Source organism: Aethalodelphis obliquidens, unplaced genomic scaffold (assembly GCF_003676395.1).
Source record: "Aethalodelphis obliquidens isolate GAN/ISIS:26980383/991018 unplaced genomic scaffold, ASM367639v1 scaffold37, whole genome shotgun sequence".
NCBI lineage: Eukaryota > Metazoa > Chordata > Mammalia > Artiodactyla > Delphinidae > Aethalodelphis > Aethalodelphis obliquidens.
The window spans coordinates 11,910,194-11,936,550 of NW_020837981.1; the positions used below are offsets into that span (position 1 = coordinate 11,910,194).

A 26,357-nucleotide genomic window follows, 5' to 3' on the forward strand; every position below is an offset into this window, starting at 1 on the left:
ACTGGTTCCAATACGAAGTGTTCATTGCAGTTGTTTCTAAAAAAAAAAAAAAGAAGAAAAACTGTTTTCTGATCTTATGTAAAGCCATAAAATGAATTGGCATATTAAGAAAGCAGATTTAACTTCAGATAACATTAATCTTTGTGGTTTAGGATATTTATCTCAATAAAATTTATTAAGCACCTACAAAATAGAGTACGGTATAGTTTTATACCCTTTTCTATTGTCTTATCAATCTGGGGGCACAGAATGCCAAATAACAGGGCATATGGTACCACATTTTAATTCTGTCTACAGTTCAGTCATTGAACCACTTAAATGCAAGTTAGTGAATTTATTAACATTTATTAATTGAAAATAGTTTATTTAGGACAGCATAAAAACCTCAGAGGAAAATATTGTTCAGGAGAAAATCCAAATAGTATTTTTTTTAGTACACACTTACAGTGATAAACTTCCAAATCCCCTATAACTACTCTGTCTTTGAATGGAAATTTCAGGGTATAATTATTGTTTACATATTTAAGGAGTCAGTGGGTATTTAAGTCATAATTTCAAGCAACTATTTAATTTTTTTAAGTTCCTAATTTGAAATACTATACCCAACTTCTGATTTTAGTCAGGCTACTGCATCCAACACTAGGTGTTTTATTGCAGGAAAGAAATGGGGGGCATGGGGTCAGCTGCTTTCTTGGTGCACAGCGCAGCTTTCCACATTAGGAAGATGAAGCCCCACCTGGGACAGGTTGGTCATCAGTGAGGTGATCTTTCCCGACACAGTGGGCTAGAGTCAGAGTGAGTCCGTTCTGGGAGTTTGTCTAAACCCACAGTATAAGGTTTAAAGCAGCGCTGTGCTCTAGGGTGTCGGCTGATGTTCTCAGAGGGCGAGGGGAGAATTCCAAGGAGATAGGCAGCCAGAAGTAGGACTCGGGTGGTGGGTTGTCCTAGTCCTCCCAGTCGATGCTGATGGGGCCGCCTGTCAACATCTGGCTCTCTGGACCACTGTCATTCTCTCCTCCTACTGCCTCACGACGCATTCGCCGGTGGCAGCCCTGGGCACAGCGGGAACGCTCATCCAGCATCCCGCAGACAAGGACCCGGCAGTGCAGGAACACTTCCTAGAAGGATCATAATGATAATGAACAAAAAGAGTGAGAAGAACTGCCGCTTGGGAGCTGCTTACTAGGAGCCAGACACAATACCAAACGTTACATATGTATTATCTCATTTCATCTAAACAACTACCCTTTGAGGTAGATATCGTCATCCCCATTTTACAGATGAGGAAACTGAGACTTAGGAGGTTAACGAACTTGCCCATATTCACACATTTAGTAACATGGCAAACACACTGAGTCATGTGGGTGATTTAAAACCCTACATCCATAACTTCTGCCTTTGTGCAGGGACACAAGAGACCTCTGTGAAGACATCTAACAACGTTAACATCTTGGTTCTTCACATCAAGGTCTGGGTATAACATGGGCTCCCATGCATTTCTGTGTAAAATAACAAGTTCTTTCTCCAAGCTTCTTCCTCTAAGTAACTTCCCCATGCATGCTGCCTAGCTGAGGAGGAAGATCAGGGTTAGTCATCATGGTTAACAATTGTTCTAGAACAGTGATGTAGCTGGACAGGACATAAATCCACTTAAATGCAGTATGGAAAAGACTGTTGGTCTCTTAAACTTCCTTTTGTTTATGTGTTTCAACAACTCTACTAAAACAAAAATCAAAAACCTTCTACCTTACAGAGTATACAAAGCCTCTTACAACCTCTATTCATGTATATACATTAAAAAAAACTGTATCACATTCAATTTGCATGTAAATTTTTATGACAATAGTTTTTTCATATCTCCTTTTTCTATATTTCATTCTGCATTAACTGCTTAATATTGCATTAATTGATACACTATTTGGTGTAAGCAACACCTCTCTCATAACAGTGCTCTATAAACACATTCAACAAGTCATGTTTTACTTTTTGTTTTTGAGAAGCTGTCAGAATTGAAATTTTTAGATGATCATAATTTTATGGTTATTACACATTGTCAGACCACTTTCCAGAAAGTATACCAATTTACACTGCCACTGTATACATCTCCCTATAGTCTTGCAAGTTGGGATTTATAATTTTTATAAATTTAATATGTATAAAATAGTCTTATAATAATTATTTTAATTGGCACGTAAGTACTATTTTCACTGAACATTTCACTATTTGTCTTTTCTGCAAATATTCTGTCCATATACTTTGCCACGTGACCACTACACAGGCTTTTTCAACCACATCTGCTCACGAGGATTTTATATTATAATCACATAGTACTTTCTTTGAACAAGCCCAGTTATTTTACTGGGTGGGGGGCAGGTAATTGGGACATTCATGGAGGTGTTAACCTTCTAGATGGCCAGTTTTATAGTATTTTTCATAGAGGTGATGCAGATCTAACTGTGGGCTTGCAGAATGTGAACAAACTGGGACACCATGAAGGAAGGCTGGGGAGGAGAGGTACCTTTACAAGGTAAAGATGTTCAGCTCACCTTGTGGTCTTTGCCCACAAACTTGAAGACAGGGACCTGGAAGTGCTTTGCGAGGTGATCCCGTGATGTGTACTGCTTTACTGAGTCATCTGAAACACAGCTGGAAGTAGGGCAGAATAGCACGTAAGACTTGATTGTTTAAACAGAGGTGGAAAAACAATCCAGTCCAACGTGTTTGGTCCAAGGAGAGGCAAACTGGGTGGAGGAGGCTGGGCTGCACTCAAGATTTTTGAGAATGAAAGAAAAATGAAATCCCCTCCCTGTGAAGGCACCTTCAGACACAGGCCTGCTCATTAACGCTGCTGGTCCCGTCTCTCATTCTCTGTACCCACAAACTGCGCACAAGGACCTCCTGTTAAGTCATTGTATTGAAGTATTAGCAACAGCAGCAACATTTGTTTCAGAGATATCTTTTGAAATTAAGGTATCTTTTTAAGGCTGTATTTTAATTTGTAATATATTGCAGGAATTCTGCATTTACGTACTTTATTATTGATTTGAGATGACTTTTCTTTAACTAGATTTCACTGTATTTATGGACACTCGCCCCTGAAGGGGATCCAAAGGTGAGCAAACCCCAATTTGTACAACAAAGAGCTGAAGAAAGATGTCAGTTTCTTAGAAAATAACTGGATCTATTGGGAAAAATCATTCACCTCCAAAATGTTTTAATTCCTCTTTTCCCAGATTTAATGCTAAATTTTAGTTTGATAGGGCTTTGGGGTTTTAATCTCAGGTCTACCACTTAAAGTGAAACTCCTAGGCTCGCCTCAGGATTAGTTGAGGGTAAAGAGGGGTTAGTGACACTCCACTTTGAGGCGACAGTTTAGTATTGATGAACCATTTCTCCTAAAGGCCAGGGCTCACACATGTATTATGTTTTCCATTCTGAATTCAAAAGGAACTTTTTTCCTGACTGTTTTCCTTTTATGGATACTTAATAGTTCCCGTCTACCAGGCCAGTAAAAAAGTGGGATCAGATATAAAAGCCTATAAAAGTTGATACTTGCTCCACATGCTTACAGACCGCTTTCTAGTTCATTGGTAATTGCTGTTTCAGGGCAGTTGAAAAATCCAATAAAATTATTTAAAAATAAGACATCTTGACTTGTATTACCACTACTACCTTATTCCCCTAAACTGAAGAGGATCTAAACATATAATGTGGTTTCTGTTATTTCCTGTATTTATGTACGCATTTTCCTGAGGTTAAATGAATTTATACCATCTTCTGATTATGTTCTCTAATAAATACCTAATGCATACCTAATCTGTGTGACACACTCTGCTGGGGGCTGCACAGGAGATAGAGATGAACAATATGGTCTGTGACGTCAGGGAGCTTAAAGCCCAGTACCTATGATAACAATAGTAACGTGACATTAAAATGGCACTTTTCATGTGAATGCCTCAGCATTTTCAATTTATCTTTACCTAAAAATACTATTTTTAAAAAATTGAAGTATAGTTGATTTACAGTGTTGTGTTAGTTTCTGGTTATACATATATATTCTTTTTCGTGTTCTTTTCCATTATAGGTTATTACAAGACAGTGAATATAGTTCCCTGTGCTATACAGTAGGACCTTGAAGTTTATCTATTTTATATATAGTAGTTTGTATCTGTTAATCCCAAACTCCTAACTTTCCCCCCATTTCCCCTTCGGTAACCATAAGTTTGTTTTCTCTGTCTGTGAGTCTGTTTTTGTTTTGTAAATAAGTTCATTTCTATCCTATTTCAGATTCCACATATAAGTGATATCACATGAGATGTGTCTTTCTCTGTCTGACTTATTTCACTTAGTATGATAATCTCTAGGTCCATCCATGTTGCTGCAAATGGCATTATTTCATTCTTTTCTATAGCTGAGTAGTAAAAATACGATTTTTTTTTAAAGAGAAGATGTGGCAGAAAGAGTTACAGGGCAACACGTTACGGAATAGAAGCCAAGACAAATTCTGTCTCTTGATCTGGTGTTTGCTGTGATTAGACAATGCTAGTTCATCAACTCCAAGTTCATGTGCTAAAAGAAAGTAACAATGGTATAGGAAAATCCAAAATAACTGATTACCCAAAAGTTGTCCAATATTTGACTTTGGAATTCAATGTTTCTTTTTCTGGAGATAAACTTTCTAATTCTACTTTGCTTAGGTTTGCATTAAATTATTTTGCATTCTCAGAGCATATGCCAACCAAACTAGAGGGAAGTGAATCAGATGTGTTAAATATCAGCCTGAATTAAATTTAAGCTGAGGACAGTGAATAATCAAATAGTTTACAAATATAAGTAAACTGCACTCTGTTTATTTTAGGGCTCTGAACTAGCTCCAGATTAGTATTATGATAAATACTCATTCAATAGTTCATCAGACAAATATTTAATGACTTTTACTGTAGGCAAGGCATTGAGGAGGAAGAAGGAAGGAAGATATCTAGTTCAGGTCAGAAGGAATCAGGGAAGGCTTCATGGAGGAAAGAAATCCCAATGTGTCTCAAAGGACCAGTAAGAATCAGACAGGAAGAAAAAGGGAAGAAGATTTCAGGCAGTGGAAACAGCAGGTGCAGAGTCAGGAGGGTGTAAGGAACAACAGAATTTGGGAATTGCCCATGGTTCCCTTTGGCAGGAGCAGAAACTGGAGAAGGTAGAGGTCAGAGGGCGAGGAAGAGCAAGCCAAGCTGAGAGTTGGATTTTATCTTGAAGGATTATCTCAAATGCACCATTATTGTCCTAGCCAATATTGTATTATACAATATTGCACCGGAAATGGGACTGTTTTCCTGTGAATAGTGGAAACAGGCCCACACAGCAGTGTTTTTGAGTTCTGTCTATGCTTTTTAACAATTTTAACATCTTCCATAGCATTTTGTTGTTGTTTTGTGTGTGCTAACGGCTGGAAAATTAAATAGCACAGCTTCTTCTTAGAACTGTCTAAAATAAAAATATATAGTCAGTCCTAACTGAGGGTCTGAATAACAAGCTTTATTGAGATTGCAGGTTACATGTTTTCCCAGTAAATGAGTTAAGACTATACGTTTATGTTTGCAAAAAGTAAATACGAGGGGCAGGAGAAAACTTGGGGTAAGAGAAATATTCACTGTCTTGATTGTAGTGATAGCTTCACCAGGGTGTATACCTCAGAACTTATCAAACTGTACACTTTAAATATGTACATCTACTGTATGCAAATAGCACTGCAATAAAGCTGTAAAAAAATTTGAAAGGAACCCAAATCCATTCTCCCCCAAAAGTAAATCCATTTCCTAATCTACTTAGCACTAATTATGTGACTTAAAAAAAGACATAAAAATTGATGCTTCTACGTTTCATTTTAAAACTTTGTGGAGAACCCTTTAAGATGGCAAGAAATCTAAAGGGCTTCAGCCCTCTATGAGACCTACTCTTAGCCATCCAAAGCAGCTCAGAGTGATGTATTTTCCAGATTCTGAAAACAAGCTAAGGAGGCTACAGGAATCTGAAACTAGAAGTACTCCTGCTGATAAACAGTTAAATTTACCAACCAAAGGAAATCAAGAGGCATCAAAATGTTTTCAGCAGGGATCTGACTATACATATAATATTTTTTCTTTTGGCTGGATACCCAGGGCTCTGTGGAGCTGAGACTTGAGAGCTGGGATTTAGGAGGCTGTTAGAAAGCGTTTTATCTGTCCGGGTGACAGATAATGAGAGCTGGAATTAGGGCAATAAGAGTGGAGAACCAGGTTGGAGTATTGCTACTTTTAGAAAGGCTTCTCAGTTGATCCTAATGTGCATCAAGGGTTGAAAATCATTGTGCAGGAGATCGATAGCAGCAGGTGAAGCTTGCCTGTGGTGAGAGATCTGAGGAGTTAAAAGCAAGGGAGAAATTTCAGAGTCTACCAGGCCAATTAGCAAAGGGCATGAACCGGGGCACACCTATGGTGCTCTGACTAGACTATTTGCCTTTTCTTAAGCTGCAGGTCCTGATCTGCCTGAGATGTGTCCCATCTGACATTGAGGATGAGGAAGAAACTGATGAGATACTACTATGAGTTTGGGATGTGAGTGTAATTTTCCTGGGAATGTAAGCAGTGGGTGTGGTAACTGCAGGCTTCCAATGATACACGGAGACAAGCAAAGGTCTCAATCCAAGCATCCTCAGGGAATACGGAAATCTCCTTTGTATAAAACAAGCAAACAGAAACGAACTTCACCTGATCTTTCTTCTCCTAAAACTGACCAAGTGTTTCTTCTCTCTCCTTCACTACCAAACTTCTTAAAAGAGGGACCTGGGGCTTCCCTGGTGGCACAGTAGTTGAGGGTCCGCCTGCCGATGCAGGGGACACGGGTTCGTGACCCGGTCCGGGAAGATCCCACATGCCGCGGAGCGACTGGGCCCGTGAGCCATGGCCGCTGAGCCTGCGCATCCGGAGCCTGTGCTCCGCAACGGGAGAGGCCACAACAGTGAGAGGCCCGCGTATCGCAAAAAAAAAAAAAAAAAGAGGGGCCTGCATTTGCTGCTCCCACTTCCTAACCCTCTTGCATTTCTCAGCCCCCACTTGCCACCCATGCTCTACAATCTCTCTGGGCAGGTTAATCCTATAGTTTTGACTATAAACAGGGGCGATTCTCTGTCCTTTGTCTCTAGTCTTGACCTTGTTCCTGGGTCTGACACGCATTTCCAACTGCCCACTGAACTTCTCTGCCTTAGTATCCTGCAGGTATTTACAATACAATATTATTACTTGGAATTATCATATTCAATATTTTCACAGCAAATCTGCTTCTCCACCTGTGTCCTTTTATCTTGGTTAAGGGCATCCAGTCAGTCACACGAGCTAGACCCCTTGGAGTCATTTTGGACTCCCCTCTCCTTCACCAGTTTTTACCACCAAAATGCGCACAAACGGTTTCTGAACTAATTAAGAGCTGGTGAGAGTGCTGCGGTGGTTTTAAGAAATGACTGAGTTTGCTCTCGTGCCCAGAGGTCTGATGTAAACTGGGGCTAACCCATCGTCCAAGCAGCCTACTTACCCATCCCGGATGAGGTAGTATTTCAGGATCTCGTCGATCTTGGACGTAGGGGTGGCAAAGCAGCTCTCCACCAGGCTCTCTAAGCCATTCACGTGCACCAGGGGCTCAATGCCAAAGTAGAGGGAGTCTCGCAGCTTGAGGGTGGGCAGAGCTTCCCGGTAGGGCTCTTCGAACTCATGGTCCTTGAAGATCTCCAGAGTGAAAGGGAATATTCCGTGACTGCGGCTCATGATTTCCAGCGGGGTGTTGCGAAGGTTGGGAACGTAGCCTTCGGAAATGGTGTACAGGCGCGGGAACTCACATGTCACAGGGATCAGCAGTTTGCTGGTTCGGATGATGATGTCCCCGCTGCTCCCTGGGGTCTGCTTGGGTAGACCTGTCACAAGGTTGCTAGCCACGATTTTGTCGTTCACCACCTGAGCCAGGCCAGGGCCAGGAGAGGAGAGTCTATGTTTATTTCCACAGAGCACCTCAGCCCCCGCCCCACGCCCACCGTAACGTTCTCCAAATTTCTTTTTACATCAAAGCACATGAGAGGTTTGGTTGCTGAAGCCTGAGGCTTCTTTTTTCTTAATTGCTTCTCCTCCTTTTAGCAAGATATTTTGACTGTTAAAGAGTTTTACATACCACTTCATGGTCAACCCACACATTCTTTTGGAGTATTAGTCATAAAAACCTGAGCTATGCAGAATCAGCCAATTCAAAGCTCTGATATTTTAGAAAAGAACAGCTTCTGTACATTATTCTTTTTCTGGAATCCTAGACCTGGTGATGGTGCTGCAGCATGACATTGTGCTGAGCTCAACCCCACGCAGACTTCAGCTGTCGCGTTTACCCAGATGATTTTTCAGTTCTTCATCTCCAGCCTTGTCTGCTTTCCTGTGTGCCAGAACCCCTGGCTCATCGTAGGGCATTTCCATTTGATTATCCACAGATACAACAAACACAATTTGCCTAAAGCGGGACCTTCTCCTCATATATCACCCCTATGTCTCACCCCAAATCTCATTAGCTCTCTGCTTTTCTCTAAGTTGGATTCAATAAGTAAGTATTTATTTCATTGCAAGGGCTTCTACACTTATCTCCTGGGTCCAGGTCCTCTTTTTTCTATCCATCTTGCCCACTTCTGATTTCATTATGACAGTGCCTGCTTAATCCCATTCCTATGGGAAAAAGCCCAAACGTCTCACCCCAGCACACAAAGCAGATGTCTGGAAGCATAGTCTCCCCCCATCTATTTTTCCAGTCTCCTTTTCCAGTCACGCTGTGTTGCCCATTCACTCAGCTTAAGCCTCAAGAGTTCCCATGTCTGAGACTGGCTCACTTGTTTCCCATCTGAAATGCCCTTTCCTTTCGTCTCCGCCTGTATAAACCACACACATGCTTCCACCCCAATTCAAGTCCCACTTGTCGTGACTGTTCCATTGTTTGTCCCTTTCTGGACTCCTATACCACCCGTCAACTGTATCACTGTCTCTTATTTATAATTTGTGTGTGTTTTCATCTCAATACTACTGTGGATATTCCTAAAAGTCAGGAATCTTATTTCACATATCCCTCAGGCTCCCAGCACAGGGCTGTGCACAGATTCTTGCAGGAAAGTACAAACCTTTTACCTCTAACTGGTTCAATCCCTGAACTCATTTACTACCTCATAAATGAACCATCATCTATATCAGTCACTATCTTCAAGTATAATAATTGGTCAGAGGAGACATAGCCAGCCTCCGGGTACTGGTGCTGATGCACTCAGAAAAATGTCTGCACATATTGGAGAGATGGTACCATTTGAGAACAGAAAGAGCAGAATTCTTTTTAAGCCACTGTCCTCCCAGTGTCGGGACCACAGCACAGCAGATGCTCAATAACACATTTGTTAAATGAATGGTATATGATTTTTTTAACTCCATTCTTTTATGTGGAAATATTTCATCTATGACGCAAGCCACACTGCACACCTCTGTCAACAACTTCCCAAATAACTGGATTTGGTCATTCCCCAAGGGTCCTTCAGGAAGAACCTACATCGACCACTGTGCCACATGTCTTGAGGGAGAAGAGGATGTTGACGTGGGTGCCATTGGACACGCCTCGGCAGGAGGTGTTGGTTAGGAAGAGCTCCAGACCGCCGACCAGGTCCCTGGGGATGCTCACTTCAATGGTGTTCGATTTGCAGAACACGGGGACTGTGGGGACAGGAACTGCTGTTAGAACCGGAAAAGTGGGACTGGGAGAAGGGAAGGAGGATTCTAGGAGAAATAACTTCTCCCTTCCACAACTTGAACTTTTTGTTCTATCCTCAAGGAAACCTCTGAGGCTCAAAACAAATTGGTGAATAAAACCTGGACTCCTAACTCCCAAGGTTGTGGTCAAATAATGCTCCTCAAATACTATATTGTTTCCCAAATGAGAAAATACTGTATCAAAATTTCAATCCAACAAACATTTATTTCAAAGTGTGTCTAGCGTAACTCCATGCGCTGAAACACCTAAAGGATGAACTTTTAGCACAAACACAATTTATTGGCAATACAGAAAAAGCACTGCTTTGATATAGGCTTAAATTACATAACACTACCACTTTGACTTTCCCATTAATTACTGCCCCATAAAACAGAGGTAATAAAAACAGCGTTAGCGCACTTGGGGAAGAGTTCTAAATTGTCCTTGCATTGCTCAATAAACCATAAACTATAAAATTCACTTTAATTTAATATAAAAAGATTGCTCTTCCTTAGCATTCACTCCTCTAGACTGTACAAATACTCTAAAAGGAGTACAAAGGGTACTGTCAGACAATATGTGAGGGCAATATCAGTATGTGAGGGCATATCACAGCAACAGCTTAGTATAAAGAAGTCACATATAGGTGCTCATTAAATACTTGATGGATGAGTGAATTAATTTTCTGGACATAAATAACTAGATTTCCAGAAAATAGTTCTCAGAGGATTGTTGATGATCAGATTGTACGTGTAGGGGGAAGAATCAGTTCCCTAGGGCTTTCAACTTTTCATAAGCCAATTATCTGTTAGAAAAGAGAGGAATTCCATCTAAATTAAGTATTAGTTATACAACTAATAATAGAAATTAGAGAAAAAAATCAAAAGTAAAAAGCAAAGGAAACTGTATGATCTAGCAATCCTGTTTTTGGGCATAGGTCCAAAAGAGTTGAAAGCAGGACCTCAAAGAGATATTTGCACACCCGTGTTCATAGCAGCATTATTGACAAGCAGTCCAAATGTCCATCAATGGATGAATGGATAAACAAAATGTGGTATACCCATGCAGTGGAATAGCTTTATAAAGGGAAGGAATCCTGTCATATGCTGCAACATGGATGAACCTTGTAGACAATTTGCTAGGTGAAATTAAGTCAACCACAAAAAGACAAATACCGTAGGAGTCCACTTATATGAGGTACCTAAAGTAGTTGACTTCATGGAAACTGAAAGTAGAATGGTGGTTGCCAGGGGCTGGAGGGAGGAAGGAATGAGGGGTCCTTGTTTTAATGGGTATAGAGTTTCAGTTTTGCAAGATGAAAAAGTTCTGAAGATTCGTTGCACAAAAATGTGAATATATATAACACTGCTGAACTATACACTTAAAATTGGTTTAGATGGTAAATTTTATGTTATATTTTTTTACCACAATTTTTAAATGATTCCAGAGTGTACACATGCTGCTAAAAGAGGTGGTGTTCTAAAAGATGAGAATCTTGACACACTCGGTTGAGGAAGGCAGGGAGATTAAGAGGGAGGAATTAAGAGCAGAGGTTGAGCATGTACTACCTTGGCAAGTGTGGTTATCCTCAGACAGCACCAAGCCCCGGGGACATTCACACTGATAGCCCTTCTCAGACATAAGGCAAGAATGGCTGCAGCCGCCATTGTTATTGTGGCATCCTTCAATGTCTGCAATAAAAACCAAAAGAAAAGGGAATGATATTGTAGCCCTCTTCCCCAAGAATTCTGGTTCTTGGACTGGTACTTTGCATCAGGCATTGTACTTGACTTACCACAGTATCATTGGGGCCCAACTCAGTCACTGAGACATGATGTCCACAAAGAAGTTTATTAAATGTTAAAGCTACAAAGAGCAATCTTACAACACACATAGCTCTAACCATTTAAGCTGGTCATTGTGTAGAATGCCCTTCAATCCAGCTTTGTCTGTTTTTCTCATGGTTAGACTACAATTTTGGGGAGGAAGACCCAAAAGTCATTTCTTAATTTCTGTAACATTTAGTCCACCCAGTTTGAAATTTTATAGAGTATTATTGATGTAAAAGGGACTGACAGAATATAAATTCTCCTAGAGCAGCTAAATGGATCAGAGTTAGTCAGAGCTATTACCAGTGGTTGGATCACCAGCCCCTCTCCTCAAATCTCTAGGAATAATAGCACTGGAGATATGTTTCTTGGGCTGACAGCACATTATAAAAATGAAACCTGGACAACATACTGAAAGATTCCACTCAGCTGAGCCCTTTGTGACATTCCTCTTATGACATAGTTTTTTAAAGTTTTCTTTTTAAAAGTTTCACATTTTCAAAAAGCATACTCAATCAAATGTGCAAAAAGGAAAAATATTCAGTTGAAAAATGAAGAAACTACCACATAATGTCATAGTTAGCGAGGAAACATAATGACCTTTGTGGGCTCTGGATATGATCTTCTAGATCATGGGTCATCAAACTCTGGCCTGCTACATGTTGTTGTAAATAAAGTTTTATTGGCACACAGTCATACCCATTTATTTCCCTATTGTCTATGGGTGTTTTCTCATTACAAGGGCAGAGTTGAGTAGTTTCAACAGATTCCATATGGTCCGCAAAGCCTTAAATATCTACTATTGTGTTTATGCAGAAAAAGTTTACTGGTCCCTGTTTTAGGGGTCAGATAATAAAAGGGAATGCGTTCAGGAATCCCCTGGTGGTCCAGTTGTTAGGACTCCACACTCTCACTGTCAAGGGCCTGTGTTCGATCCCTAGTTGGGGAAATAAGATCCTACATGCCGCATGGCATGGCCAAAAAAAAAAAAAAAGGGAATGCTTTCAAATCATTTAAGATGTTCAAGGAAAGATATGAGCCAATTTCCAGTTATAGCTATTAGTCTCAGTTCATTAATAATAAAAATATTAGTCCTTAGTAAATTAACTTGAGATGAATCAATTTTTGTGAAACAGGGAGAGAGAATAAATTTGCGATGAATTAATCTTTGCAAAACTTAGGAGAGATTAGGCTATCACCTGTTTATAAATCTGTACAATTAAAAAGGATAAGAGTATTCCTATGGGTTTTTGAAATAGCTGAAAATGATATATAATGGTGTAGAAGAAAGCATAAAATATGCTATAAAATGTTAAAGTCAACATTAATAGGAAATTTTTTTCTTAAAAATGGTCTTCCTTAAGTCAGTTAATTTCCCTGGGCCTCAATTTCAATATATGTAAAATGAAAGGGTTGGATTAAATGTTCACTCAGGATATTTCCAGGTCTAAAACTGCAAAGCACAAAATAAACAGAAATTCTTATTTGGTTTAAAGGATCTTAAGTCTCTTCCAAGGACATACCAAAATGTTTAGAATGGCTATATCTGCAAGTGGGATTGTGGTCATTTTGGTTATCGTTCTTTTACTCCTTTGTATTTTCTTCTATGAACATAACTCTTTCATAATAAAACAAAACAATAAAAGTTACTTAAAAATTAAAAAGAGCTTTTTATTTTAAAAAAGAAGATATGCTAATCTAACAGACTAGCTAAAGAAACAAATATGTTTGGACTATCAATAAAATGTAAGGGTTTCCATAAAAACAAATAAACAAAAAAAAAACCAGGATTTCAAATATGAATCTTAATCCTAAAGTGTAATTCATATTCAAATTTTATCTTCTGCTAAAATACTTTTCAGTTATGATTATTAGGTTTTAAAATTATATGAGGATTAACTTAATATTTCCAATGAAATACTCATGAGTAATTATAAATGTTCCTCATGGAACATTTCATTAATATTTAAATATGTAAAGATTATTGCATAAAATAAGATTTAAGGAGGATTCAGGACATCACTCTTACTCAATAAAATTTAAAGTACTTTTAGTCTTTTTACAAGGGACAGTAATTTGATATCCTGGTTAATGGTCCCTGAGTTAATAACGCAAATTTTGTTGCATGAAATGAATTGTGAGCACTAGCCATAATTTTTCCTTTTGGGGTAGTATTTTATTATTTTGAATATAACTAGAATAAAGTGAAATCGTAAGCAGTATTATAATCTGTTATGCCACAAATTCAATTACCCTCTGGGACAAATCATATGTCCTCTGTAAATAATGATAATTAAGCCATTTATCTCTCCATATAATCTGCAGAATTTTTTCCTTTTTTGGTCTCTCAACTCCCAATATCATAAGATTCAGACTTATTAAAGTGGAAGTGATGAAATTTTATTTGGGATAATTTGCAAGGGCCTTAGAGAAGGGACATTATCTAAGTTTCATGTCGTAATAGTAGACAATTTCCATTTCAATTATTTGACATACATTACAAATTCTTTTTAGCACTTAATTATATGAAATGTATACAGCATCTCTACTATCAAAAATAGATAAGTTTAGGGCTTCCCTGGTGGCATAGTGGTTGAGAGTCTGCCTGCCGATGCAGGGGACACAGGTTCGTGCCCTGGTCCGGGAAGATCCCACATGCCGCAGAGCAGCTGGGCCCGTGAGCCATGGCGGCTGAGCCTGCACGTCCAGTGCCTGTGCTCCGCAACGGGAGAGGCCACAACAGTGAGAGGCCCGTGTACCGCAAAAAAAAAAAAAAAAAGATAAGTTTACTTATCTCTAAAAATGTATTAATCTCTAATAAATTCAAAGCATATGAGTAAAAAAAAAAATGGCTTCATGTAAGCCAGTTTCCCAAACTTCCAAGATGGTAAGACTCACCTAGAAACTTGGTAAAAACACAAACTGTAAGGCCCCTCCCACCCCACTGAACCAGAGTTTCCAGGAGAGAGGCCTGGGAAAGGCCAGCTTTAAAGGCACCCAGGTGATTCTCAGCAGGGAAGTTTGAGAAACACTGCTGTAAACCATTTGTTATGCTACCTACCTCCGTTATCTTGCTACTCCAGATATGCTCCCTGGATATGCAGCACAGGTGTCACCTAGAAGTTATTTAGAAATGCAATATCTTCACCTGACCCCAGACCTACTGAATCAGAACCTGTATTTTAACAAGATCCCAGGTGATTCGTGGGCACATTAAAGTTTGGGAAACACGGAATACCCTATTTTTATACCACCAATTAAAATGCAGCTCTCTGCCTCTTGCAAAATGCAACAGCTCCCTCCTGCTAAAGCTTGGAGACAAAATCAACACTGCATTCTGTCTGCAACACGAGCATCCTGCAATGATTCTCAGTGATGATGATTTGTGGTTTCTTTACACAGCCAGATTGTTACTCTCTTCTGACGTTGGCCAGTTTTATGAACATCAAAGAATAAGCCAATGGCTTACTGGGGGCTCTTGATGTGAATCCCTTTTTGCCCATCTCACCTTCACATGTCTTGCCATCACTTCTTAGCACACGGCCAACCCCACACTCACAGCGATATGAATTTTTGAGGTTTACACAGATCTCACTGCAGCCACCATTGTTTTGTTCACATTCATTTTCATCTGTAGAAGAGAGACCACACCATTTAGATACTGCTGAGCCATGCAACCTTTTCCCAAGCCCCTTAGCAGAAACTCCACATCTTTTCAGATCCTGTCCATAGACTTTCCACAAACCAACTCCAATATAATCAGTTTTATTAACCTGGTCTCCCCACCAAGTTATTTGTCCCTCTGCCCTCTGCTGGAGCGGAAGGCAGTTAGTTGGTTGCTTGCCAGTTCCCTCCTCAGGGCAAAACTGTTGGGGAAATGAAGTCCCCTTTGGTATTTGGGTTCACCTGCTTGTTTGTATTGGAGAGTCTCACTTTCTGCAATTCCTGAAGATTTGCTAAATAAATAAAACATAAATCAAACTGTGTTTTAAATGCATTAAAGGAATTTGCATTGCAGAGGATATGTTGGATAAAATTTTTTGCGAAGCAGTCTTCTTTAAAACATGAAGAACTGCCCTCAAATCTATTTTAAATATTGGAATATTCCCCCATTGTACTTAAGCAATGATTGCTAACATTTTTAAGAATCTGATGAAGGACATGGACTCTTGCTATAAAAAGAATAAGCACAGTTGGCAACAAATGTCGATCCCCTTCCTTCTACAAACAAAAACAGGGGAGCTTGAGGAGTTAAATTTGCCATGGCTTGGATACAGGATATAAACCAGGGACTGGGGTTTAAACACCCACAAGGTGACAGGAGGCATGGCCTTGGGCCCAGGAGAGGAGATGAGCTAGAACTGAAACCCTGCTCAAGTCTAGGACCCTGGAAAACGTATCCCCACAATGAAAGGGGGAGGAGAAGGACTCTGCTCCGAGGCCCAGGAAAGAAATAAGGAGCTCTCTGCCTGAGGCTCTAGGAAAGAGAAAAGCCTTCATAAACCCCAAGTTGGGCCCTGCCACGGTTGAAGTATGAACTCATAATTCCCACATGGCGTGGGGATCTTGAAACTGAGAAACTGATGTAAAGTTTGGCCTGGACTGGTGAAGCTTCTGTGACACAAGCAATCAAAAAACTCTCTGTAGTAAAAAAGAACTCCTCAAACCAGATAATAAGAGTGGAGGACCACAGAAAAACAATGACAACAGAAGGTGGTGTATCATAAAACATATGCAGGAGGAGATGATCCACTATGAGAAAGCTGACAAGATAACCAATGGGAGGCTCTGAACTGGAGAGAACAGAATAATCCAGAAAAATCCATAATACAAGGATTTAAAAAATTACTAAACAGATAAGAGTAAGGCCAGTAACCAAAATAAAATTGTGGAGGAAGACAAGGCAGAATTGAAACAAAACAAACACACAGAACTCGTAGAAATGAAAAATATAGTTGCTAAGATTAGATCCTTCATCAGGGCCCCTACAGCCTGGACAGTGGATGGCTAGAGGTGCTAGCAGCCCTCCTGGGAGTGGCCACACTGGTGCTTGGGTTCACCCTCTGTCGAAAGTCTGGATTGTTTACCTGGAGACTGATTATTTTACCTGAGAGAGAAATACGCTTCTACTTACTGAAGCCATTGTTATCTGGGAGTTTATTGTCACTTACAGCCTTAGAAACTCTATGCCCCAGCAATTCCACTTTTATGGGTATACTCTAGAGAAAATCTCACACGTGAGGTAAGGTATCATTTTTATGTTAATTTTAAGAACACACAAAACAATGCTATATATTGCTATTGTTATGTTATATTATTATTGTTATTTATTACATAGATAATAAAAGCATAAAAACAGGGACCAGAAGGACACACACTAACTTCAAAACTGTGATTTTTACCCCTGGAGGGTGAGAGAGGTAAAAGAGATGGAGTGAGATGGCTTTATTTGTATCTGTAAAATTTTATTTTAAAAAAAGGAAGAGGGACTTCCCTGGTGGCGCAGTGGTTAAGAATCCACCTGCCAATGCAGGGGACACGGGTTCGAGCCCTGGTCCAGGAAGGCCCCACATGCCATGGAGCAACTAAGTCGTGCGCCATAACTACTGAGCCTGCGAGGCACAGCTACTGAAGCCCGCGTGCCTAGAGCCCACGCTTCACAACAAGAGAAGCCACCGCAATGAGAAGCCCATGCACCGCAGCGAAGAGTAGCCCCCGCTCGCCACAACTAGAGAAAGCCCACATGCAGCAATGAAGACCCAATGCAGCCAAAAATAAATAAATTAATTAAAAAAATTTTTTTTAATTCAAAAAGGAAGAAAAATTTAGCTATAAATCTGGGTACATGAGTGTCTGTTATAGTATTTTCCTATACTCTTCTCTCTGCCTGAAAAAAATAATTTATAATAAATAATTAAAATTGTTATATATTTTTTAAAAAACTAAAGTAACATTGACACATGCACATAAACACAAAACTTTGCCTCTAATTTCAGGGAGTTCATGATCTCCCTGAAACCAACAGACAGACTCCAGGCAGGAACTGGGGGCTTTTCCCTATGTCCCGATAGGCAGAGATGTCCAAGATAAATTGTTAAGCAAGAGATGTGTATGGTGTGTATGATATGCAAGCTTTGGTTTAAAAAACGGCAACAAATAAATAAATATGTATATTTTTATTTTTATATCTGCCTGAAGAAACCCTGGAAGCATACGTAAGTAAATAATGTAAGAGTTTACTTGGGGGACTTCCCTGGTGGTCCAGTGGTAAAGAATCTACCTTCCAATGCAGGGGACGTGGGTTCGATCCCTGGTTAGGGAACTAAGATCCCACATGCTGTGGGGCAACTAAGCCTGCGCGCCAGAACTACTGAGCTCATGCGCCTCAACGAGAGAGCCCACGGGCCACCACAACTACAGAGCCCACACACCCAGGAGCGCATGTGCCACAACTAGAGAGAAGCCCGTGTTCCACAACGAAAGATCCCGCGTGCTGCAGCTAAGACCCGACACAGCCAAAAAAATAAAGAAAAATAAAGAAATAAAATAAATATTTAAAAAAAAAAGAGTTTACTTGGGATGGAGTTGGAGGAGAGGGAAGTGGAACAAATGGGGGACAGAGAGCTAGATATTTCACTGTATACCTTCATGCTGTTTAACTTGGGAGTCATTTAAATACATTACCTATTCAAAAGTTATATTAAAACAAAAGAAGAGATGAATGAACAACTCCTGCCTTAAGAGGAAGCCAAATATTTTCCAACAGACACGTGTGTGTGTGTCTGTGTGTGTGTGTGTGTGTGCAGTGTGAGGGGTTGGGGGGAATTGTAGGAACCATCGTCCCCCACACCCTGAACCTGTTTACATTAAATCACATAGTCAAAATCAACCAGGCAAGAGCCCTAACAACTGTTATGGGAGCGCCTAACCATGCTCCATGGGATGGCTAGTGGGGTTCATTAAAGAGACTGAGGAACAAAAGCTTTTCTAAAATAAGAACCCTTTGATATCCCTTTCATCCTGATGCCCTAACCCATCCTGATCTTGTTACTCTTCTTCTGGAGGAGGCAGCTGTGGGGTAGTCCTCCCCCTTCTCTCTAGACTTGTTTTAACTCTATTTGAGTCTGAATACAAAAAGCTTCATAACACTAAACAGAAAATAGATGATCTTCAGTCCTGGGTTTTTCAACTCTATTTTCTCCCTGCTGTAGACAACAAAACATGTATACAATTGGACAGCTCTGGATTTCCTACAAATAATCTGACTCCCCTTTCTTGCTACTCAGACAAACCAAAATTATATTAGTGAAGCTATAGGAGTATGTCCTTAGATAATTCTAGACCAAAGCTACCCAACAGAAATACAAAGCAAGACACACATGTAATGTAAAATTGCCTAGTAGTCACATTAAAAAATTTGTTAAAAGACATTGGTAAAATTAATCTTAATAATATATTTTAGGGACTTCCCTGTTGTCCAGTGGTAAAGAATCTGCCTTCCAATGCAGGGGATGCAGGTTCAATCCCTGGTTGGGGAACTAAGATCCCACACACTGTGGGGCAACTAAACCAGCGTGCCACAACTACTGAGCCCGCGTCCCTCAACAAGAGAGTCCTTGTGCCACAAACTACAGAGCCCACACACTCTGGAGCCTGTGCGCCACAACTAGAGAGAGAAAAACCTGCACACCACAACCAGAGAGAAGCCCGTGCGCCTCAATGAAAGATCCTGCATGCCACAACTGAAGATCCCATGTGCCTCAACGAAGATCCCACATGCCGCAACTAAGACCCAGTGCAGCCAAAAGATAATACATAAATAAATAAAATAAATAAAAAAATAGATTTCATTTTATCCAGTATGTCTAAAATATTTCATTTCAATATATAATCAATATTAAAATTATTGATATCTTTTTCTGAACTAATCTTCAAAATCTGGTGTGTATTTTATACTTATAGCATGTCTCAATTTGGATGATAAATTTTCATCAGAAATACTTGAGCTGTATTTTAGAGTCATAAAATTTACAGTTCACTCAAGTTGCCCCACACGTTTTTAGTTTTCCAATGACTGAATCAAATGTTAGCTTTTAAATTAAAATTAAGTAAAATTACAATTCAGTTTTTCAGTCACACAAGCCACAAAGCCACACATGGCTAGTGGCTAGCGTATTGGACAACGCAATCCCAGACTGTCCCGACACATGATATAAATTTGGCTTGAGGCTTTAGTTATGAACTAAAAAGACAAACCCCATTCTGAGTTTTCAGAGACACAAACTGGAAAAATGATGGTGCTCTGAGTCAGGAAGAGTTTTTGATTTGTCCTTTACTCCTAATAGCCTGTTTCTACCGCAAGATGGGTCTCTTACCAAAGCATGTCTGTCTGTCGGGGCCTAGCACGGTTCCTGGAGAGCACGTGCACCCACTGGTATCCAGGCAGCTGCCGTGGCAGTCCTCATCACAGATGTCATAAAAATCTATGGAGGATAAAGAGGACCTTTCAGGAAGGGCGAGGACCAGAGGACACTCTCATCCATGAGAAAGCCTCATGAGTTCAATCATGGGGTATGAATTCCTAGCCAACATCAAGAGAATTCTCATTGATCAGCATTTATATAGCCCAATGGCAAGAGGTGCTGCCTAGGGACATGTTCTGTCATTGAGTTCAATGAGTCCCAACTTCAGATCCTTGGATGACCATGGAGTTTCTGCAAATCTAAAACCTCACCAAACATGAGCTGTAGATTAAGTAAGCATTATGTCCTACTCTTCTATGCAGTCTATTTTTTAAATGTATACAGATTTTTATGGGATTAATAACATGAAAATTCACTTAAAAGTATTACTGATCTCAAGTGGCTTCTTCCCATTATACATCATTTAAAAAATCAGTGGGCACTAAGCACAATGCTACCATATGGATGTCTGAAATATATATTGAGAAGGGGTCCTCCATGCTCAAAAAGGCTGGAAATCCACACTAAATAATCTAAGTCAACATTTCACTTTCTACTGCTCTGTTTGAATGGAGTGGAAGACAAAGTAAAACTGATCAAAGTCATAGCTCCTTTCCCTTTCTATTCTTCAGGAATTTTTCAGAAATCTAAGAACAGACCTCAGAAACCATGATCTGGAGGTATCCGTGGCCCTAAATCAATGTTCTTCAGGCTCTGAGATACTACCATAACCAAATTTCCTATGGTGTTTTTCTCTTTGATGCCATATGTGGCCTTGTGGGGGGAAGGAAAAGAGCCCAGGGAAGGTACTCACGACCACAGTAGACGTGAAAGCAGACGCTGGGCTTGGCCAGACGATACACATAGTAGCCTCCAGGGCAAGCCTTGACCTCCACCGTGGTGTTCCAGAGGCAGCAGTTCCCACTGAAGCTCGCACAGGCCTGGCGTTGCACAATGCCATCGCCTTCCAGAGGGTGGCTGCCATTGAGCCAGACAGGTGCATGGGTTCCACAGTGGTTTTCTGGTATGCAGAAGGTGGGCATGGCATCCCCTGCCATGCCTGTGAAGCGGTACCACTCCCCATCCACATTGTTGTCACACAGAGGGGAACCTTGAGACTCATCAAATTGGTGGTCAGTGTTCCTCCACGGCTCATTCAGACTGATGTAAGCAGAACAAGGATCTAGGGCTGGGAATGAAAAGGACACCTCAGAGGCACCTTGTGATGTTTCAGATCACAGTGGCAATAGCCTGAGTCCACCTTCTTGGTCTTACATTCTGGCTTTTTAGTTCAAGAAAGAAATAATCTAAAGTCCCCAAAAGTAGCTGTTTAAGATTCCTCAAGTTGACGTAAACATATTTCATAAATGCCTTTTACATTTGAAAAATTATTTCAAATCTATTTAAGGTTTTGTGTTTGCATTGAACTAAACCTTTCATCCAGAGTAATCATCTGATAGGATAGTTGTTCAGACCAAGGGAGGTTATAGTCTCACTGAAATCTGCACTGGTCAGACTATATTTTGAGTACTGTGTTCACACCTGGAGGCTATATTTTATGAAAGTAATGGACAAACTTGATGTCCAGAGGAAGGTGATCAGATTTAGAAGGGAGCCTAACAATTATTTACTGGGGAAGAAGCTGAGAACTACTGTTTGGAGGAAAAAAAAACAAACCCTGAAGAATATGCATCAGTCTTCAAAAATCTGGAATGGCTTGTGAAAGAGGAATTAGCTTTCTGTTACAATGACAGGAACAAATTGTTACGGGGAAGTGCATTTCAGTTCAGCTATCTAGTAATGGAGAGGCTATATCATAGAGTGGTAAGCTCTTCATCTTTGGAAATTTTCAAAAAGTAGCTGGATGGTCATTTGTAAGCAAGATTTTGGATGGAATTTTGCATTAGCAGGCAGTTTGGCTTGATAATGAATGTGTAAAGCTCATTCCACCTTAGAAGGAATAGGCCTCTGGCATATGTCAGCTGCTTTGAAAAACACAGTATAGTGTCAAGTAATTATCAAAGATATTCTCCATGTGAATGTTGGTACATGTTCCATCACCTATTGAAAACACCATGAACTTTGTGTCTTCACAATTAGCCAGGGCATCACTGTCTAGAATATAGCAACATTTCAAGCATGCATTTTTAGTGCATAAATAACATGGACAAATACCTCATCAAAAACATTTTAATGACTGAATACACCAATATCCCCAGTTCACTGCTTCTCTCAATTTCAGGAGAACATTGAATTAACACAGGCAAATTGTTCTTACAAAGAATCTATAAAATCAAGAAATTCTAGAAAGGAGTCCTAGCCAGAGTACTATCCTTCTTAATGCATGTGAGGCTGACTTAATAGACATTGTAGGCAGGGAATTCATATTAAGGCTGAAATACTTTGTGGGCAGGAAATTCAGCTTCAGCAAATACTGCACAATAATTAAGTGTGGATAGGCCATGATCAAAAAATGTAAGTTGTCTAGAAAATATTTTGGGTTTTCCCAGTCTCCATTTCAATTTCAAGTTTAATCTCAAAACTTCAGTCACATGTAGAGGATGGTGTAGCCTAGTGCTAAGGTCCCCATTTAGAGTATAATAACCGTTTGGGACAAGAAATAAGTAGGATATTGCATATTCTGGAAGTAAGACTTCTGCAGAGTTACACGTGCCAGGAGCAACCCTCTCCTTACAATGTCCCTGCGGTTTCCTGACTGTGCCCTAGACCATGGTTTGATGTCCCTTGAGAGGAAGAAATGTCCTCATACAGACTCTCTACCCTCTGAAAAGGGAAAAATTCCCTTATCTGCTCTCCCAGCTGTGGTTCTCTTATGAAGACAGATTTCCAGGGCAATTTCACAGGTGATTATAAATTCATAGAAATATTTGGTTCATCTCCTTGGCTCTAATTTTATAAGAAATGGTTAAGTACTCAACTTTTAATAGCTTTTACAGAAATTCCTAAACCTCCCTCAATAACTATTTCATGATTTATAAAGTTTTTCCTTAAATTTAACTATCATTTCTTGTGCTATTTGTTGAACGTTTACTTCCTCTCTTGTTGTAGGTGATACATGCCACAAATAGGAGAAATTTACTATCTTCTGTAAACTAAATACATATTTTAAAAGCTACCCATACAATATTTCCTAACATTAAATAAACCCATTCCACTCATCCCCTTTAAAGGGAGTAATTTAATCCTTTAATAATCTGGCCGCTGGCGTTAATTCCTTTTTTCAGTCTCTCAATGTGGAGCCCGAATTCGGTATTATGCATGTTGCGTCCTGAATTACTGACGTATATATACACATGCACACATAATACATCCCTCAAATGAGAGAGCTTCAGAGAACAGCCCGGTGGGCAAAGTTCGAGTCAGGGGGCCCCAGCTGGCAGACAGCCGGTCAGCCTTTATTTACTAGGATGTTCGCTCATCAGCCCGGACGTCCGTGCGCCCCCAGGGCCGGCACCTCGCCGTGGCCGAAAGCAGAGAGCAAACGTCAGCACCCCCGCCCTTTCGTCCCGGGGACCAGGACTCCCTGACCCTCCAGGTCCGAACCCCGGGCACCGCCCCTCGGATAGTCCGGATCGCCAGATTCTGGCACTGCGCACTCGGGCCGGAAGCCCCTCCTCTCCTTCCTTCCCTCTCCCCCTTCGCTTCCCGCCTTCCGCCCTCCCCTCTTCTGCTTTTTTCTTACTTACCCTTTCATCTCAGGCAACTGCACCCCCACCCAATCCCTAGCCCCCAAAATTCTCCCTTTATCTTGTTTATGGCGTTGAGTCAAACGTCCTAGAAGGGCTGGAAAAAAAAAATAATAAAATAAAAAAGATTTGGGAAAGGAGAAGGTGTCTGATGGGAGGGTACAGGAGGTACTAGAGGGAGGAGTAAGCCGGGGAAGAGAGTGGGGAGAAAGCGGGGAGGAAGTTGAGGGCAGGACCACTTCGACTCAAGCGACTCTTGGTTACTTACTGGTAGCAGATACAGGGTGATTAAACTTAGCTCAAACCTATCTTTAAGACTTTTAAAGACCAGTTTTAGATTTAGAGAATAATTGAGGAAATTGTACAAAAAGTTCCCATTTTCTGGCACCCACTTTCCCCTAGTATGAAACCATCGTACACTAGCGTGGTATCTTTGCCACAATTAATGAACCAGTGTTGATACATTATTATTAACTCAAGTCCATAGTTTAGATTTCTTTAGTTTTTGCCTGTTTTTGTCTATTCTGGCATCCCATCCAGGATACCACATGACATTTAGTTTTACATGTCTCCTTAGGGTCTCAAGCCTATTTTTAATGTTTATTCTTAAAGGTACTAGAGCAAGGCCTTAGTTACCTGAAGAAATAGGGGCAATTAAACACTGAGATTCTCAGAGGTGCCAAGAAGGATGGTTCTCGCCATCTCACTCTCTCTTCTAGTTAGAACTTAAATTCTAATGGGAAAAGGAGAGAGACATTTGTTACTAAATGGAATTAAAACTTTGCTTTGTTGGCCAGTTTTGTATCAAGTCGGGAGGTACCAAGGGGGGAAACAGTTTAAGATTCACTCAATCTCTGCAAAAAGTCGTATTTTCAGATGTCAAGATGTCTGATTTATCCAGATCTGTGCCTTTAGGGGCACACTCAGTCCCTTGTATTAATGAAAGAAAAAACTCTATCCTCTGCTCTAAAAAAAATTTTTTTTCCCTCTTAAAGTTGGGACTATACAAGTGCCTAGAATATAAAGAGGTTAGGATTCCTTTTACAGATACTCCAAGAAATATTTAGCTCATGGAAAGTTGTCTGGATTTGGCAGATCCATGGAAATTTTGGATGCCCAGGCAAAAGGCTAAACGAAACATGAAATGAAATTCTCTGAAAATATATCTCTACAGGTTTTCAATGACTTTTCTTCTCCTATTCTAGAACCAGTATTTAAGATATTGGAATCTTGCTCTTAATTACCTGTACATAACAGCAAATTCCTCCAACAAAAAGTACATCGTGTCAAGTACTTGACACAAGACTTACCCGTTGGTGACCCCAGTGTTACTGTGGTGAGAAGGCAGGTGAAGAGCAGGAATTGAAGCATCCTTTTGGACCAGCCACCAGAGACAGACTGGAAAATCCTCTTAATTTCAGTCTTCCTTTGTCCGCTTCTTTTTCAAACACTTTTTAAAAAGGCCTCTAGGCTCTTGTGAAGAAGACTTTTCAGTACTGGCTGGGGCTTTATCAGAGGAAGAGGATGAGTGGGATAAGGTGTCCATTGCTCTGGCCTTGACCCCAGATAGAAGTACTGCTTTACACTGTCAACAGAGTTAGTTTATTGATATTTTTCTTCAGGGGAAAAAAAAGAAAAACCCTCACAATCCCTCATCCTCCTATTGTTTTTTTCTCAAGACTTCCCTGCAATGAGGCCTCCAGTATCTTATCCAGAAGGGAACTCTAAAAGAGGGACATCCCCTCACGTCAAAATCTTGTTTTGTGATTTCAAGGAACTGATTTCATGATATTGCAGCCATAGCATTGCAGATTACATGAGAATGGGATAAAGCCTAATTTTTGGAAATGATCTTTAGAAAATGTCTTGGTCAGGTGGTCAAGGAGTTTACAATAGCACACAAAAGAGTAGTATGGACAGGTGTGGAATGAGGACAATATTCTCTTGAAGCAAACATCCAAGTCTGTTTCATTATGGTCTTTGGTATCAAAACTTCCTAAAGAAACAAGGTTCAAGTTGTGTTTGAGCAGCAGTATCTCATGTTTTCATAGTGCCTTTCTTCTCCAAATTTAAAATGGTTTAGTGTTATTTATTTCACTAATTCTCACAGTAAGATAGGGGTAGGGGCTTCAGATTAGGAACTATTCATTAAATTGACGACACTGAAAAGTAAGTGACAAAGTTTACTAGAGTTTCAGTTTTAGACAAGAGAGGGACAATGTAGGGTCCTGTATATGACATGTCACTAGACATAACCTTAGTAGTTACACGTTTGGAGTTTTCCAGCTTCCTGACATCCTACAGTGCGTAGAATGAGAATTGGCAAGCACTATTACTGAAGATAATGTGAAGGGGAAGGATAAAAAGAAGGGTAGAGAATAGGTTTTTGTTTGTTGTTTTTAAATATGATATTAAACAAGGATCCACGTGAAACCAAAATTTTTCTCTCCTAATCTTACCTTGACATGATGCTTTGGGCTTCTATTATTTCTAAACTTTCTTCATCTATGCTTCTTTTCCTAATAACAGAACTTCTAGTGCCTGGGAAAGAAATATTATTGTCATTTAGGAAGTAGTCC

At 40.1% G+C, this 26,357-nt stretch overlaps 1 protein-coding gene across 1 annotated transcript; it reads right to left on the reverse strand.

Annotated features, from left to right (window-relative positions):
- Positions 1-375: 375 nt before the first annotated feature.
- On the reverse strand, positions 376-25,359 carry OIT3 (oncoprotein induced transcript 3). The gene is made up of 9 exons (XM_027129929.1): positions 25,089-25,359; positions 20,886-21,260; positions 19,985-20,092; positions 15,118-15,240; positions 11,349-11,471; positions 9,583-9,743; positions 7,558-7,973; positions 2,547-2,646; positions 376-1,118 (listed from the first exon to the last, which is right to left on the reverse strand). Exons 1-9 carry the CDS (start codon positions 25,147-25,149, stop codon positions 945-947), a joined length of 1,641 nt encoding a protein of 546 aa, XP_026985730.1. The 5' UTR covers positions 25,150-25,359; the 3' UTR covers positions 376-944.
- Between the last annotated feature and the right edge of the window lie 998 nt (positions 25,360-26,357).